The 17125-nt window shown below is 41.8% G+C and overlaps 1 protein-coding gene across 3 annotated transcripts in view; it reads right to left on the reverse strand.

The window, feature by feature from the left end:
• LOC126191384 (lachesin-like) overlaps window positions 1-17125 on the reverse strand; it is a 945166-nt gene that overhangs the window by 218549 nt on the left and 709492 nt on the right. For all 3 annotated transcript variants that reach the window (XM_049932238.1, XM_049932237.1, XM_049932236.1), the window contains exon 5: window positions 8668-8818. In XM_049932238.1, coding sequence (XP_049788195.1) covers window positions 8668-8818 — 151 coding nt within the window. The remainder of the gene's footprint in view (window positions 1-8667; window positions 8819-17125) is intronic.

Raw genomic sequence — 17125 nt, forward strand, 5'->3', positions numbered from 1 at the left:
CAATCCATCCCCGCGACACCTAGCCCCCGACTCACAGGTGTCCCCTTATTTCAAGAAAAATATACTAATCAGCAACAACTGGATAATAAGATTTTGAACATGGTTGCGCTTCGGTAACTGTGCATACAAGAACTTGAGTGGATTGGAAATAACAGCCAAGCGGCTGCAAAATACAGATGTATTAACCTCTACCATGGTTTCGACAGTTTCAAAATTGTTTTCTTCATAAGGTATTGTAAGCAGAATCACATATTATCTACATTTGATGTGGGTGTCGTTGACTCTGTCTGCTAATGAGTAAATCGTTATGCTCAACTCTGACTTATTTTGGGTTGACGAATAGACTTAGCTTCTCTAGCATCTTGGATGAGTACAGGGTGATTATAATTAAAGTTTAACTTTCAGACCGCTGTAAAAATAACACCACTGGTCAGAATGACGTCAAATTGCCGCGGAATATTATCGGAGAAGAGGTAAAACGTATGACAGAAGAAAAAACAAGAGTTACAAAATGTAGCAATAGATGGAGCCGTAAGAATCACAAACTAATAGTGGTATACTACAAATGACAAATGCATCATATAACAATGCCTAAGGTGTACGTTTGACGTTAAACAAACTGTACTACTTTCCAAGGTACAGGGGTGTACAGGTGTGATACTGTTAGTTACGTAAGCCCATCCACCACGGCAAGCTCACATAACATCGGATGGGAAAACTCGGTTTTTACTTGTCCTGTGGCCAGAAACCGCATAAAAAGCGTCATTCACATCGGTTTTTGATTGTCCTGAGGCCAACAACCACGTAAAAAGCATCACTCAATCAAAATCAAATCGGATTTTTAATTTCCGTGTGACTGGCGCAATACATGTTCAATATGCTGTTCACATTTTCCTGCAACAAGTTGAAATCGAGAAGCATGATGTTTCCGCGGTCACGTTCAGAATGTGTTGCGCAATGCGTGCCTTCAATACAGCTAAGTTTGCAATCGGAACACTGAACACAACATCTTTCAGATAGCCCCACAGCCAGAAGTCATGCGGATTAACATCAAGTGATCGGGACTGTCAGGCTGTAGGGAAACGGCGACTGATAATTCTAGCATTTCCGAAATGGTGCTTCAGCAGGTGCTTAATTGGATTTGCAATGTACGGAAGTGTTCCTTCTTGCAAAAAAATTGATACCGTCCACAAGTTCACGCTACTGGAGAGCTGGAATGATGTGATTGCGCAAAAGACACTCATAGTGCTTGCCAGTGATGGTACAAGTAAAAGGACCGAAAGCACCTGTCTCTTCGAAAAAATATGATCCTATGATAAAGGAAGCCGTAAACCCGCACCACACGGTGACCTTTTCAGGATGAAGCGGTACTGGTTGATTTGAGTGTGGATTTTCCGTTCCCCATATTCGACAGTTCGCATCAGATGGAAGTGAGCTTTGTCTGTCCACAAAATCTTCCACGGTCAATCATTGTCCACTTCCATGAGAGCAAGAAATTCTAAAGGGAAGGTCTGTCCTGCTGTCAGCAGGAAGCAGCTCGGGCACGTGGATAACTTTGAATGGATAACAAAGAAGGATATTTTGTAGAGTTTTACGCACCGTGCACAAGGGTATGTCCAATGTTCGGGCAGTTCTCCATGCACTAAATGTTTGCACGCCACCACCTGTCTCCTCCCGCACTGCTATGGCCACTGACTTCACTGACGTCGAATCAATTCTTTTCCTCGCTCTACCAGGTTGCATACCAAAAGAACCCGGCTTTTCGAATTTACGAACCATTTTCTCCAGATCCACGGCATTCATCGGACCAACGCCTTTCTTCAAACCCTTTAGTGTCCGGAACTTCTGAAGAGCGACGTGTGCGCTGTCATCATTCTTGTAATACAGCTTTACAAGCAAAGCGCGATCCTGCATTGAGACAGTTACGGCGAACGTAGCAGACGCGAAAGGAGGAAAAGCCATATACCCGGCGTGCTTATTCCAACTTCCATGGGTCCTGCGCATGACAGGTGTTTTCATTTACGCATTCTGACACATACAGCGCCATCTATTGATCAATTTTTACTCTATTTTTTTTCTTCTGCCATACGTTTTCCCCCTTCTCCGATAATATTCCGTTGGAATTTGACGTCATTCTGACCAGTAGTGTTCTTTCTACAGCATTTTGAAAGTTTAATTACAATCAATTTCCTCTTCTAAGGCACTTCACGCAACATAATTACATTTTTTAAGTTATATTTTTGCCTGTATTTTAATTGGTAGTCGTATGACCACCTTGCGTTTATTTGAGATAACTTCCTTGAATAAGCGTTATTCGGTTGGATTCTCTGGTGTCGTGTACATCGCTTTCTGATAGTAGAATAGAACCATTTTCTTATTCACTCACTTATTATTTATGTAATATTTCTGATTATTTTGTAAGAGTTCGAAACTCTAGCCACTGCGTAGATTATTGGAAAGAAGTATTACAGCAACAGGTTATTACTTGCAGCGAGTTAGCTGCTGAGCATGAAATCAGATGTGTACTACTCGGCCCTATGACTCCTCCAACTTTTTCTGTTTTATTTTGTTTTTTTTCTTTTTTGTTGTTTGTTTTTGTACAGAGCCGTGCATAGCCCACTTACGTAAGGTTCAAGAAACGGCAGGTAAAGTATCAGTGTGTAGATGTTGGTGTACAGCAGAATAAACGCAGCGCTGCCGCACCTAGTGTATTTAACGCTGCGTGGTAAATATTACTTGTGGCAGCAAGCATTTTACAAGCAAGAACCAGATCAGTTCCTTGAAATACTACACTGCAATCGAATTACAAAGTATAGCACGGCCAGAAGAACTGCGTCACAAAAATCTAACGAGGAACACACTGTTTTTACGGGTACAGTAGAAGGACAGTGAGTGACGGAAGAGAGGGTAAGAAGAGTTTTTGTACGTCCATCCTTGTTACTGGAGGTCTGGGTGATTCTCTACTGTAAGAACATGAAACATCTAAAACCATCTTTATGATGTCATTAATTGTGTAGCTACCAATTTCGGCTCTTCAGTTCACCATCTTCAGGTCTTAGCTGATGTTGAAGGCGTTAACACCATCCGTATGCACGAGGCACCAGTGGCCAACATAACTGGTATACTCAGACTACCAATAACTGTGATGTCTCTCCAACCATCAACTGTCAACTCAACAGTGATGGTTGGAGAGACAAAAGGTTCAAATGGCTCTGAGCACTATGGGACTCAACTTCTGAGGTCATCAGTCCCCTAGAACTTAGAACTACTTAAACCTAACCTAACCTAGGGACATCACACACATCCATGCCCGAGGCAGGATTCGAACCTGTGACCGTAGCGGTCAGCGGTTCCAGACTGTAGCGCCTAGAACCGCACGGCCACTCCAGCCGGCATTTGGAGAGACAACGTCACAGTTACAGGTAGTCTGCATAATCAAGTTATGTTGGCCACTGGTGCATCATGTGTACGGGTATTGTTAAACCCATCATCATCAGCTAAGGCCTGAAGATGGTGCACTGAAGCGTCGAAACCGGTGGCCATACAATAAATGACACTCATAAGAACGGCTGTGCGTGATTCATGTTCTTGCAAGGGTAAGAAGAGGCAGCGAGAGCAGATGGGCGCCGTGTAAGGCGGGTAATTTGTGTAGAGAGGCGCGACGCGGGCCTCGCCGCCCGCCTATCGACCGGGGCTAATTCGGAGACTTTGTAACTCGCGCAGTCTTCGGCAGCGCGGCGTAGCAAGGCGGCGTCAGCGCCGACGTTGATGGATGCTTCATTCTTCGCAGCACCGGGGAGAAAAATTACTCGCTACTAGATTAATGCGACCTCTTGCTCGCGGCGCCTGTTCCAGAAAGTACGGATTTCGCCACCTCCAGTGTGTCAACTTTTTCGTTACACACTCACCTTATTCGGATTCCAATGAAATGAACTTTTAAAAACCACCCAGACCTTGTGTTAGAGTATGTACTTACCACAGAAAATCAATACATATGGTAAAAATAAGTGTACAATAAGCGTGCCGCTAAAACTCAGGAAGGAGTACCAGTACGAACGAAGGGGTTCTACGGTGTGGTAGCCCTCTATCCCCGGTCCATGAAGAAGGTTCACGTTTTTACCTGAATGGCGTGCTTTCGAAGATATAAGGACTGAGGAGCTTTACTCTCTAGAAATCTCTAGAACATTTCAGAACGTTCGAGAATATTTCAGAACATTCGAGAGTATCTGAGAGCATTCCACAGCATTCCAGACTGTTCCGGAATGGTCCACAACCATCCTGGAAGTTCTAGAACGTTCACAAATAGTCTGGAACATTCGGCAGGATTTCAGAATGTTCGGAAACATCTCGGAACATCCCAGGACATCCAAAATCATTGTGGTACATTCCACAAGACTTTCGAATGTTGTGGAATGTCATGGAAAATTGTGGATCATTCAAAGCTTTTTTGGTATGTTTTGACATTCGCCACTGGTGGAGCAACCCGTTGGTAGGAGTATATAATATATAAAGCAAGACCCGTCGCGGATTCGAACAACAGGAACCGAAAAAGTAGTGAGTGAGCAAAAACAAACATCGAAGTGCGAGCAGTCAAAGTGATATAGCGACTGAATATAAGTCGAAAATAAAGTGCGAAAAGTGTATGAAGTGTCCTTGTTAATAAAGCCTTGACTTCATTTACATTTTATATGATGCCCAAACGTAAAAGAGGAGGAGGAGTAATCCATGCATATTACACATATAATGTATGTGTGTGTGTGTGTGTGTGTGTGTGTGTGTGTGTGGGTGTGTGTGGGTATTTTCCACATCTCCTCCCAAACCACCGGACCGATTTCAACCAAACTTTTTAAGCATATACCTTACCGTCCGCGTTCGTGTGTGTGTGTGTGTGTGGTGTGTGTGTGTGTGTGTGTGTGTGTGTGTGTGTGTGTGTGTGTATGTGTGTGGGCATATTGGACCGATTTCAACCAAACTTTTTAAGCATATACCTTACCGTCCGCGTTCGTGTGTGTGTGTGTGGTGTGTGTGTGTGTGTGTGTGTGTGTGTGTGTGTGTGTGTGTGTATGCGTGTGGGCATATTGGACCGATTTCAACCAAACTTTTTAAACATATACCTTACCGTCAGGTGACAATCACTGTGGGGTAAAAACCACCTACCTATGAACATCAACAAAAGCAAAACGAGGATAATGGAATGTAGTCGAATTAAGTCGGGTGATGCTGAGGGAATTAGATTAGGAAATGAGGCACTTAAAGTAGTAAAGGAGTTTTGCTATTTGGGGAGCAAAATAACTGATGATGGTCGAAGTAGAGAAGATATAAAATGACTGGCAATGGCAAGGAAAGCGTTTCTGAAGAAGAGAAATTTGTTAACATCGAATATAGATTTAAGTGTCAGGAAGTCGTTTCTGAAAGTATTTGTATGGAGTGTAGCCATGTATGGAAGTGAAACATGGACGATAAATAGTTTGGACAAGAAGAGAATAGAAGGGTTCGAAATGTGGTGCTACAGAAGAATGCTGAAGATTAGATGGGTAGATCACATAACTAATGAGGAGGTATTGAATAGAATCGGGGAGAAGAGGAGTTTGTGGCACAACTTGACGAGAAGAAGGGACCGGTTGCTAGGACATGTTCTGAGGCATCAAGGGATCACAAATTTAGCATTGGAGGGCAGTGTGGAGGGTAAAAATCGTAGAGGGAGACCAAGAGATGAATATACTAAGCAGATTCAGAAGGATGTAGGTTGCATTAGGTACTGGGAGATGAAGAAACTTGCCCAGGATAGGGTAGCATGGAGAGCTGCATCAAACCAGTCTCAGGACTGAAGACCACAACAACAACTTATGAAAGGGCAGGGACGGTGACAGTAAAAAAACAATGGTTCTGAGCACTATGGGACTTAACATCTGAGGTCATCAGTCCCCTAGAACTTAGAACTACTTAAACCTAACTAACCTAAGGACATCACACACATACGTGCCCGAGGCAGGATTCGAACCTGCGTCCGTAGCAGCCTCGCGGTTCCGGACTGAAGCGCCTAGAACCACACAGCCACCGCGGCCGGTTGACAGTAAAAAAGAATTTGAGAAAGGGAGCACTTAGCGACATGTATAATATCAACCCTTTACAAAAAAATTTCTTGCTGATGACCCCTACGACATAACGAAAGGAAAAATGTTCATGACTTGCTACCTTTCCGCTGTTCATGCACTAAAGGCACACCTGAGGCATGACGGTATAGTTTATTAATTCCTTACTACCAACTGTATGCACGACACATTTTACAGACAGTGTGCACATATACCACAGAGTGTACGAGCAAAATACAGGTATTTCATGAGCTATGATCTTATAAACAATCAGGTCGGTGAAAAAATGCCTTATCATGCATGAGGTTGAAATTTATTACTTCTTTGTTACTAATTTTTCCCACAATGAATTTTGCAGACAGTGTCCGCATGTGCTGCTGTATGTACCTACAATATTACATCGTTGTACGACACACAGCTCAGGAGATACAACGTAATTAACAGTAAGAAGTGTGGGCAAACTACAGCATTGTGCATGACGTTTAAATTTATTACTTTTTTGCTACTCGCTCCATTAGCAGCATATTTTGCAGAGAGTATCCGCATATGCCGCTGAATGGTCCTATAAAATTATATCATTGCAAAACACATACTTTAAGCCAGAAACTGCGTGGTAAGAGTGTGGATGGATGCACAGCTGTAAATAAAGGTGCTGACAACGCTGGGTTTCTGCGCTAGTATACCATAAAACAAAACAATAAAAAGAAGACGCACCATGCAGGAGTCATCCGAATGTTACGGAAATCTATAGAGGTATATTTACAGACAAAAAAATGATTACAATATCAGAAAAAATGGATGATTTCTGCAAGAATAGGGTGCGTCACCAGATAAGTCTTGACTGGTCATCTGGGCTCAGTTCGAACCGGGACTCGTCACTGAAAACAATTTTACCCCAGTCAATAAAATTCTAGACCGAAAACGTGTCTGTATACGCCCCGGACAGCTGTGGGACACCAACCTGAATGTCGCCCGCCAAAGAGCCTGATAGCAGGAAGTGACGGTGTGGTGTGGCATTTGTTTTCATACCTTGACCTCTTTGGTTTTCACCCGCGACACCCTTACAGGACAACGGTACGCCCAGTTTTGTAGTTTTGTTGCGAACGCGCTATTGACTTGCTCACTTCGTGAGGCTCTTTGTCTTGAATAAATCATCCAATTTTTCTGAAATTGTAATCATTTGTTTGTCTCTACATGTACATCAAATCTAGCGATCTCCGTCCCATTTGGTTAATTCCTTCGGGGTACGTCTCTTTTTTTTGTCTTAGAGTATATTTAGGTCGTTTGTACTAAGTTAACCAGAACTACGCCGATATCGAAGGCCACAGTACGGAGCAAGACAAGGAAAAATTCTAGTAAACATGGATGGGCTCTAGAATGCATACCATGAGCTATATGAGCACAACTTCATATTCATTATTGTGTGACATATCTTTCTGCTTGTAAGCTCTTTGCTTTCAATACTTTGGGACGACGTACTGCGGAACTAAACAAGAAAATAATGTCCAGTAAACATGCTCTCCAAAATGCATACTTTACGAGCTATGAGCACTTGTTTAACTTCATGTCTTGTCTACTGGACTGTTTTTGTAGTCGTCCATACCACCACCTCTCAAAATACAGAAAGCAAAGATCTTCCAGTAGAAGAAATGTGTCTCACAGTACACGAAGACTATCAAGTGCTCGTAGATCTTACGCTATGCACCTTACAGCTCATGTGTAGTAGACGCTTTTTATTTCTTTACTCACTATTTTGTTCAGATCACCATCTCTAAAAGTTTGTCGGTAGATTTCTGGTTCAGCCTCTACATTTTAACACTACGTTTATATCTTCAGTTGCTCATGTTTTGTCATTACATCTTATTTTAATACTCACATTTTCTTGAAGAAACTATACAAGTATTTAGCTTGCTGTGTCAATAAAATACAAACGACTTTGATAAACTGAGCGTGTCCACAGGTGTCCACGATGGAAGGGAGGAGAGGTCACTTGCTGGCCCCCATCCTCTCCCGGAATCTGGAGTACGGAGCTTTTATTTATTACAGAATACGGGTACAATAACCATCAGAACTCTGGGGTGAAAAACGTTTTTTGTGTGACCTGTAAAATTTTGTTCTTGTGGCATGACGCAGCTCGAAACTGGCCGACTCGTTTGTACCAGATATGGCAGTTTTATTTTCTTACCCCAGCCTCCATGGATAACGTTACTCGCAGAAATTGCTTCATTCTATAATTAAATGTTTTCATTTTCCTGTAACATGATCGGTGGTATAAAAAATGAAGAGTCTCGCGCAAATTTTGTTTTCCTAACAAATTATACGACTGCCATCCCCATAGTCAAATCATCGATGGAAAGTTTAAGTATTTTCGGGCATAACGTATATGGTAAGCATAATAGAATCTGAGAACTCATAGTAAATGAAGACAATAGCACCTCCCTGAAAAGATATTTTGGGTTCGAAGGGAGGGATGCAGCACATAAGGTGAAGCAACACCTACTAATCTATTTTGGATGTAGAGGTTTTCCTAATGGGTACAAACTGCCTGGTGGAAAGCTGCTGTGTCGGTACTTACAGAGGACATCCAGCGTCATGTCGACGGTGACAGGGTCGCCGACCCCGTTGTTGGCCGTACACTGGTACACGCCCGCTTGGTGCCGGTCGATTTTCTCCAGCGTGATACTGAAGCCCTCAACGGACTTTTCTCCTGTTGGCAGGGTGTTATCCTGCAACAGATAAGTCGAGTAATACAATGAGAATTCACTGGCACTCAACAGCTCATGATAGCTTAGACTATATGTTCTTATAAATTACAATGAAATGAACACCCTTAGCTGCTTACAGGCGTTCACATACGTCAACGGGGACAGATGAAAATGTGTGCCAGATCGGGACTCGAACCCGGGATCTCCTGCATACATGGCAGACGCTCTATCCAATCTGAGTCACCGAGGACACAGAGGATAGCGCGACTGCAGGCATTTATCTCTTGCACGCCTCCCGCGAAACCCACATTCTCAACCTATTGTCCCACACTACATTCGTAGTGCGCCCGGCCATTATACTCATTACTCGCGGCGCGTTACCGATTCCCGTAAGAGTTCGGGCTCTGTTTGTGCATTCGCACAGAAGAAGAAGACGGTCAAGTGGCCGGTGAGCCTTAACTATATATATACTAAGATGGTATCCTTTCAGACATGTCCGAAAGAACCGATGCCAGATACTAAGATACCAGATACAGAACAGATACCATCTAAGTATATATGTAGTTAAGGCTCACCGGCCACTTGACCATCTTCTTCTTCTGTGCGAATAATGCATAAACAGAGCCCGAACTCTTACGGGAATCGGCAACGCGCCGCGAGTAATGAGTATAATGGCCGGGGGGCACTACGAATGTAGTGAAGGACAATAGGTTGAGAATGTGGGTTTCTAGGGAGCCGTGCAAGAGATAAATCCCTGCTGTCGCGCTATCTTCTGTGTCCTCGGTGGCTCAGATGGATAGAGCGTCTGCCATATAAGCACGAAATCCCGGGTTTGAGTCCCGGTCGGGGCACACATTTTCATCTGTCCCCGTTGACGTATGTCAACGCCTGTAAGCAGCTAAGGGTGTTCATTTCATTTTAATTTCATTCTAACGAGCTGCATGGTCACCGATGGTATCTGTACTTTCGGACATGTCGGAACAAACAGATACCATCTTAGTATATGTTCTTATAAATATATACACATTACGCTAAGTAAAAAAAGATTGAAGTCTACAAATATTCTTTCAGTTACAGGCTGAATGTACGCTTGTATGAAACTAGGTGACTGCCTACAACATGACGATGCTTGCGAGAAGAACACGGCATGTGCCATCATAACTTGATTTCGCAGAAACTTTGCTCAGTGGAAGAGGGATCCAAATAAGAAAACACTTGTCTGGATTATGCGGAGACACTCGACCGTCTCTGAGAAAGGGCAGTCGGACCTTTCAAAGTACTGTAGGTGCCCTTTAGCGCAGAGCAAAGTCAAGCGAATCGGTGGCACGGCGACTAGCGACCTCATACTTTTTATTTTTCTATGTTTTTCTTTTGTGTGCCCATGTCCGTAGAAAATTACTACACGAATGTGTTAAACAATATATGAATACATCAAAATTTCCTGAATAATAAACATAAGAATAAAATATAAAAATTAATATTCGAGTTGATATAAGAATGAAAAATAATAAAAAGAAAATGTAAAAAGATTGTAACCCTTGAACTCACTTTCCGCATGAATATTATATAATAAATGTCTGAAACATACTCTGAAACAAAGTTCTAGTTTTACAGTTAACATAGTGCCCTTGTATCCCCAAATTTGATAACAAACATAACTGTGTTAACCTTCTGCTGACATTGGTAGATAAATGAAAAAAAATAAAATAAAATAAACAATAATCGGGTTTCGAACACGGGCGCAAGCTAAAGTATCACCGCTTCGGATGAAGCAGCGCTAAATTCCATTTAAAGCACATCTAAAACTTTGACCGTCATTTTCACAGAACCCATAGAGTATCTACGGATAGGCCAAGATACGTGCTCGGTTATTTTGACCCCCCCCCCCCCCCTTCGACTGGACGACGTTTCTGGGAGATCGGGTTACGGCGCTTGCGGTGTTCTCCTCGTTAGCTACCTAGCCAAACTTCGCCTCATATATGACAGCCTCATTCTCTCAGTATATCTCTCCCAGTTTAGAGCTTCCTGGAAGCCCAGTTCATGATGTTATGAAAAAGAATTGTGGTGGATGGAAGAAAGTAAGATTGAGATATTTTTGGAGTGCAATAGATTGCTGAATGTCCAGATGAGAACAACAAAGCCAATTAACGCGAAAATTAAGTGCTTTTTTCCCTAATAGGAATGGGGGCTTAATGGAAAAATTTCATCGATGTTAAGGAATAAGTCATTTTTATGTGACATAATTACGCTCGGAAGACGAAAGAAAGCTTATTCAATACTATCAAACGAAGCACCCTCTGCCGCAGTTCGAGAAACACCTTCCGGTCATAAATACTTCCAACTGGGAAAACAGTTTTCTTTCACATTCTTTTACGACTGATATACAGGGTGCATCAAAAAAATGTATACACACTTTGAACTGTCATAGACAATTTATTTCCCATTCTACAGGGTTAAATATCTGTGAGGAAGTAATGTTATGTCTCTTCAACATGTGGCAGCAATGGAAAAGAAGTAACTGCAACATGGCGAACGTGCGTTTGAGCTTTGAAGCGCGGAAGCAGATAATTAAGTGGTACTGGAAGTTTGAGGATGTAGCTGCGGTTCGAAGACAGTGGAGAAGTGAGTATGGTACAGAACCACCTTCATGGTTAACAATTACACTTCTACGAAACAAATTAGAAATTCATGGAACAGTGTGTGATGTGCATAAAGGTCGATCAGGGCGACCATGTACAGCTACAAGTGATGATTCCACAACAGCGGTCTTGGAACTGTTTCAGCGTTCGCCTAAAAAATCTTCAAGGCAAGCGGCACGTGAGAGTAATGTAAGTGCTAGTAGTGTGCTACGCATTCTGATGAAAGGCAAGTTTCGTGTGTACATTCCATGGCTGGTGCAACAGCTAAGTGATGACGATCCAGATCGAAGGTTAGAATTTTGTGAATGGGTTCAGGAGATGGTGAGACGTGAACCGGGATTTATTGGTAGCATAATTTGGTCGGATGAAGCCCAATTCAAACTCAATGGAACTGTCAATAGGCACAATTGTTTGTACTGGGCTGAAGACAATCCTCACATTACAGTTGAAAAGGCTGTGAATTTGTCTGGTGTAAATGTGTGGTGTGGTTTGTCTGCAAGGGGACTCATTGGACCTTTCCGCTTTGAAGGTACTGTTACTGGAGAAACGTACTTAACAATGCATGCTGACTCCATATTACCTGCCATTCTTGCATTATACGGTAATGACTGGTTTTATTTCCAACAAGATGGCGCCCCGCCGTACTGTCATAGGGACGTACGAGCATACCTGGATTACAATGTGCCAGGACAGTGGATAGGACGCAGGGGACCAATCGAGTTTCCTGCACGCTCTCCAGACCTCACGCCGCTGGGTTTCTTCTTATGGGGCACAGTAAAAGTTGAGGTGTACAAACGTAAACCACGTAACCTGGACACACTTTGGAATGAGATTCAGGCGGTGTGCGCAGAAATCTCATTGGACACTTCGGTACGATGTACGGAATCAGTGGTGACTCGTACTCAGAAATGTATGATGCTGTAGGCCACCAGTTTGAACATTAATCACATTTGCAAAGTACATTTATTTTTCCAATTGGACTTGAAGATTTCCATTTCCAGAAATTTAACATTGTAGAACGGGAAATATATTTTCTATGACTCTTCAAAGTGTGTATACATTTTTTTGACGCACCCTGTAGTTTGTTAACGTTTCTCTTTCCCCTCGATATATTTTCTATTTTAAGATGTAAATACTGTACTTAATTGATACTAAACAGACCGTCATTAATTACTTCCTATTGCAGCTGTTATAGCGTAACCTTTGTGCTCCAAGACTATGTTTGTCTGCAATGATATCGTCGTCGACAAGACGTTCTTCCTTATATTCCTTTTTTTCTTCTTCCTTCCACACATATTTGTAGCATTCTGTTAAAATATCTGTGTCCATTACGGTATCCTGCAAGCATAGACTAATGAATAACCAGCCAAGTGGCTTTAGCACGATTAGGAGTGAACCTACACAGCGCCTGTTGAAGACCTTTAATACTTGTATTTGCAGCAAAAATGTTGAATTGTATATGAATAAACTAATAAAGAACAGAGAAATAGCTCCTCCAGTATTAAAGTTACTTTCGTTATGATTACTGACTGTAAGCTGTGTACGGTAACTGGTTTAGACGGTACAATCACCTTCACACCAATTGAATAACAACAGCGTCATGGTAGCGTCGGCAACTTCGAGAAGTAATGCGTTGTAGTGAGTACTATCCATTTATATAGTTCAAAGACGCTACACTTCAAACGCTAAGGGCTGTTGGTAAATATTTCTTCACTCGCAACCAGTTTGGATGTAGTTCACCGGGCGTTGTGTTTACCAAGGGAGAGAACGCGTCATATGTATTTCCTATTTAACTGTCAATACAACGCTATCTGGTGTACATGATGACAACAATTCACATTGTGCGATGTCACAAGCATGTCATTTACAACAGAACACTTGCCAAAAGGTACGCCACAAATGCGTCATATCTACGTATTTAGTTATTTGTATGAACACTGTCAGCCCCATTACGTCATGTTCAGCACTATTAGTAACAGTGACGCAGCATGGACATTATGCTACTTCACACCACAGTTTTAATATTATTCTGTAAGCTTTTATACGTAAATGACTTTGAATATAATACATCGTAATACGAGAATTTTTGTTAGCGCGTACAACGGATCGTGTTACATTGACAGTTAAACGTATATCATGTTGGTTTGCAGGCAGCTCTATGCGGCTGAAGTATGAAGAGGCTTATTTTAATATTTCTTCTTATTTCCTGCAGAAAGAGCAGGTTGACGACTCAGCAGCAGAGGAATACTACGAAAATTTCTCAATCGGTAGAAACATAGACCTCAACCAAACGAATTAATTAGATGCTTCAATACAAAACTTGAAGAACAAAAAAAGCAAGAGGGACGGACGTAATAAATGCTGAACTGTTTAAATTTGGAGATCTTTCGCTGAAGGAACGTATGCTACGTCTCATTAACCTACGTTGGACTGCGGTAAAGGTCTTTGAGGAGTTGAATGGCTAAAATTGCCGTATTCAAGAAAGGCAACACAAGCGATCCAAACAACTACATAGGACTTAGCTTCGTTAACGCAGGAAATAAAATCTACGAAACTATTTTAAATAATAAATTGCCCTCTCGGTCTGATAGCACTTTATTAGCAGAAAAAATAGGTTTCAGAAAGGACGAACTTGCGCTCACTGCATTTTAGTATAAACCAACTGGTGGAGAAAAGGAAAGAATTTAACTCAGAGACGTACAGAGCGCTTGTAGAGTATGATAAAACTCTTTCCAAAGTCAGAAACCACCTAGTGTGCAGATTATGAAAAAATGAGGCTTCCCAACGCATCTTACCAACTTAATAGGATCTCTTTACATAGAGACAAAAATTATAATCATATGTCCAAATGTTGAAACAATTAACAACAACAAGGGGAGCTAGAAAAGAATGTGAACTATGTCCATCTTTATTCAGCATCGACATAGAAGACCTAGTTATAAACAGGTAGCACTTACGGGATAAAAATCAACAGGAGAGATATGTTTTAACGAGACTGAATATCTAACACCCAAATATTCCAAAAATAAACGAGAAATACGCATATTCAAAAGAGCAGATAAAACTTCGTTTAACATCTTCCTGAAATACAATCTCCACTCCTTCCAAATTAATATTATAGTTGTAGACCAGATGTGGCTTGAATTCAAACAAATAGTATTAATAGTGATTCAGAGATTTATACCAAATAACTTAAAAAACGATGAAGCTGGTCCTTGTTGGTGCATAAAACAGAAGAGAACACCATTGCAGAACCAACGAAAAAAGGATGCGAAACTTAAACGAACGCAAAAATCCACAAGATTGGCGATCATTTGCAGAAGTTCGAAATTTAGAGCTGACTTCAGTGCTTATAATAGTTTTTCTAACGAAACCCGACAGGAAATGCAAAGAGATTGTCGTCGTATGTAAAGTATACTAGCGACAACACACAATCAATGCCTTCTCTGCACGATAGCAGCGGAAACACTGTCTATGAGACTGCTGCTAAAGCAGAGTTGCTAAACACAGCCTTCCGAAATTCCGTTACCAAAAAAGTAAAATTAAATATTTCAGAATAAGAATCAAGAACAACTGTTTACTTGAGTAACTTTGATATCCTTGGAGTATGAAGCAACTGAAATCACTTAATAAAAGCAAGTCTTCCGGTCCAGCCTACAAAACAATTAGATTCCTCTCAGAATATACTGGTGCAATATCTTACTTAACAATCGTATGCGACTACTTGTTCACCGAAAGATTCGTACCGAAACACTAGAAAGATGCAAAGGTCACACCAGTATTCAAGAAAGGTAGTAGGAATAATTCCGTAGATTTCTAGCCCATATCAATAACGTCGATATGCAGCAGGAAACTCGAACATGTATTGTGTTCGAACATTATGAATCAATTGACACACAATGAATAAGGATTTAGAAAACATCGTTCTTGTGAAACCCAACTATCTCCTTACACACACTACGTGTTAAGCGCTATTGAGGACGGATCTCACATTGGTACCGTATTTCTAGATTCCCAGAAGACTTTTGATAGTGTATCTCAAAGCGGCTTGTAATCAATTTGCGTGCTTATGGAATATAGTCTTAGATATGCGACTGGGCTCGTGATTTCCTGTCAAAGAGGTCACAGCTCGTAGTAATTGACGGAAAGTCATCGAGTAACACAGAAGTGATTTCTGGCGTTCCCCATGGTAGTCTTCTAGGCTCTCTGCAGTTCCCTATCTGTACAAACGATTTAGGAGGCAGTCTGAGCAGCCATCTTAGGTAGCTTGCAGATGACGCTGTCGTTTACTGTCTGGTAACTTCATCAGAAGATCACAACAAACTGTAGAACAATTTAGAAAATATATCTGTATGGTGCGAAAGTTGGTAAATTACCCTAAATTATGAAAAGTGTGATGTCATTCACATGAATTCTAAGAGGAATCCCTTAAACTTCGGTTACACGATAAATCAATCAAATCTAAATGCCGTAAATTCAACCAAATACCTAGAAACTACAATTACGAACAACTTAAAGTGGAGATAACGCACAGAAAACGTTGTGGGGAAGGTGAAACAAAGACTACAATTTATTGGCAGAACACTTAAAAGACGCAACAGATGTACTACAGGGACTGCCTACACTACGCTTGTCCGTCTTCTTTTGGAGTACTGCTGCGCGGTGTGGGATCGTTACCAGATAGGATTAACGGAGTACAACGAGACAGTTAAAAGAAGAGCAACACGTCTTTTATTATCGAGAAATAGGCGAAAGAGTGTGACGGACATGATACAGAATTTGGGATTGGACATCATTAAAACATAGGCGTTTCTCGTTGCGGCGGATCTTCTCACAAGATTTCAATCACCAACTTTCGTCTCCGAACGCGATAATATTTCGTTGACGCCGACGTACATAGGGAGAAAGCATCATCATAATAAAATAAGGGAAATTAAAGCTTGCACGTGCTGTTCGGGAGTGGTATAATAGAGAATTATTGTGAAGGTGGTTCGACGAACCCTCTGCCAGGCACTTAAGTGTGATTTGCAGAGCACCCATGTAGATGCAGATGTAAAGTAGACCTGTACCGTCAGCAAAGCAATTAACCCCTCTGCATTGTATCAGAGAGGATTGAGGAGTACTCTACAGGTATGAGGGTGCTAGGGTACTACCTCCCCATAGGTCACGCGACTCCAGATCACGTGACCTCAATGCAACTGCTAGCACCTGGGGTGCCATACGGCGCAACGCGTGCTGCTTGCACTCAGCTCAGATTAACCTCTATGAATTATTGGCAGTGGTTGCGTGGTCATCTATCTGGCTGTCTCCCTAATGCTTCCGTCTGGCGGTATGAATCGTTGCAATCATTGTGTCGTCGTCGTTCAGTAGAGAATGCTACAAGTTGATCTGCAGGTGTGCTTGTGAGTCTACCTTCCACCGGTGACCTTATAAGAAATATGCCCGAAGTTTGTGATGGAAAAACTCGTACATCGCAATGAAATAAATTATAAGTGAATGAAACTGCGTTATTGTGTTACTCCCAGCCTGGAATCTTGGGTGCGAGATGGAGTAGGAAACGCGTTTCGTTTCTCACACATTTTATTTCCTACACAAATTGTAGCGATCGGTATTTCTTGTAACGCAATTCGATATTGTCAGATATGCTACGTTCTACCCGCACAGGGTAGCCGAGAACGCTAACGCACTG

The sequence above is a fragment of the Schistocerca cancellata genome, chromosome 6 (genome assembly GCF_023864275.1).
Source record: "Schistocerca cancellata isolate TAMUIC-IGC-003103 chromosome 6, iqSchCanc2.1, whole genome shotgun sequence".
Classification (NCBI taxonomy): domain Eukaryota; kingdom Metazoa; phylum Arthropoda; class Insecta; order Orthoptera; family Acrididae; genus Schistocerca; species Schistocerca cancellata.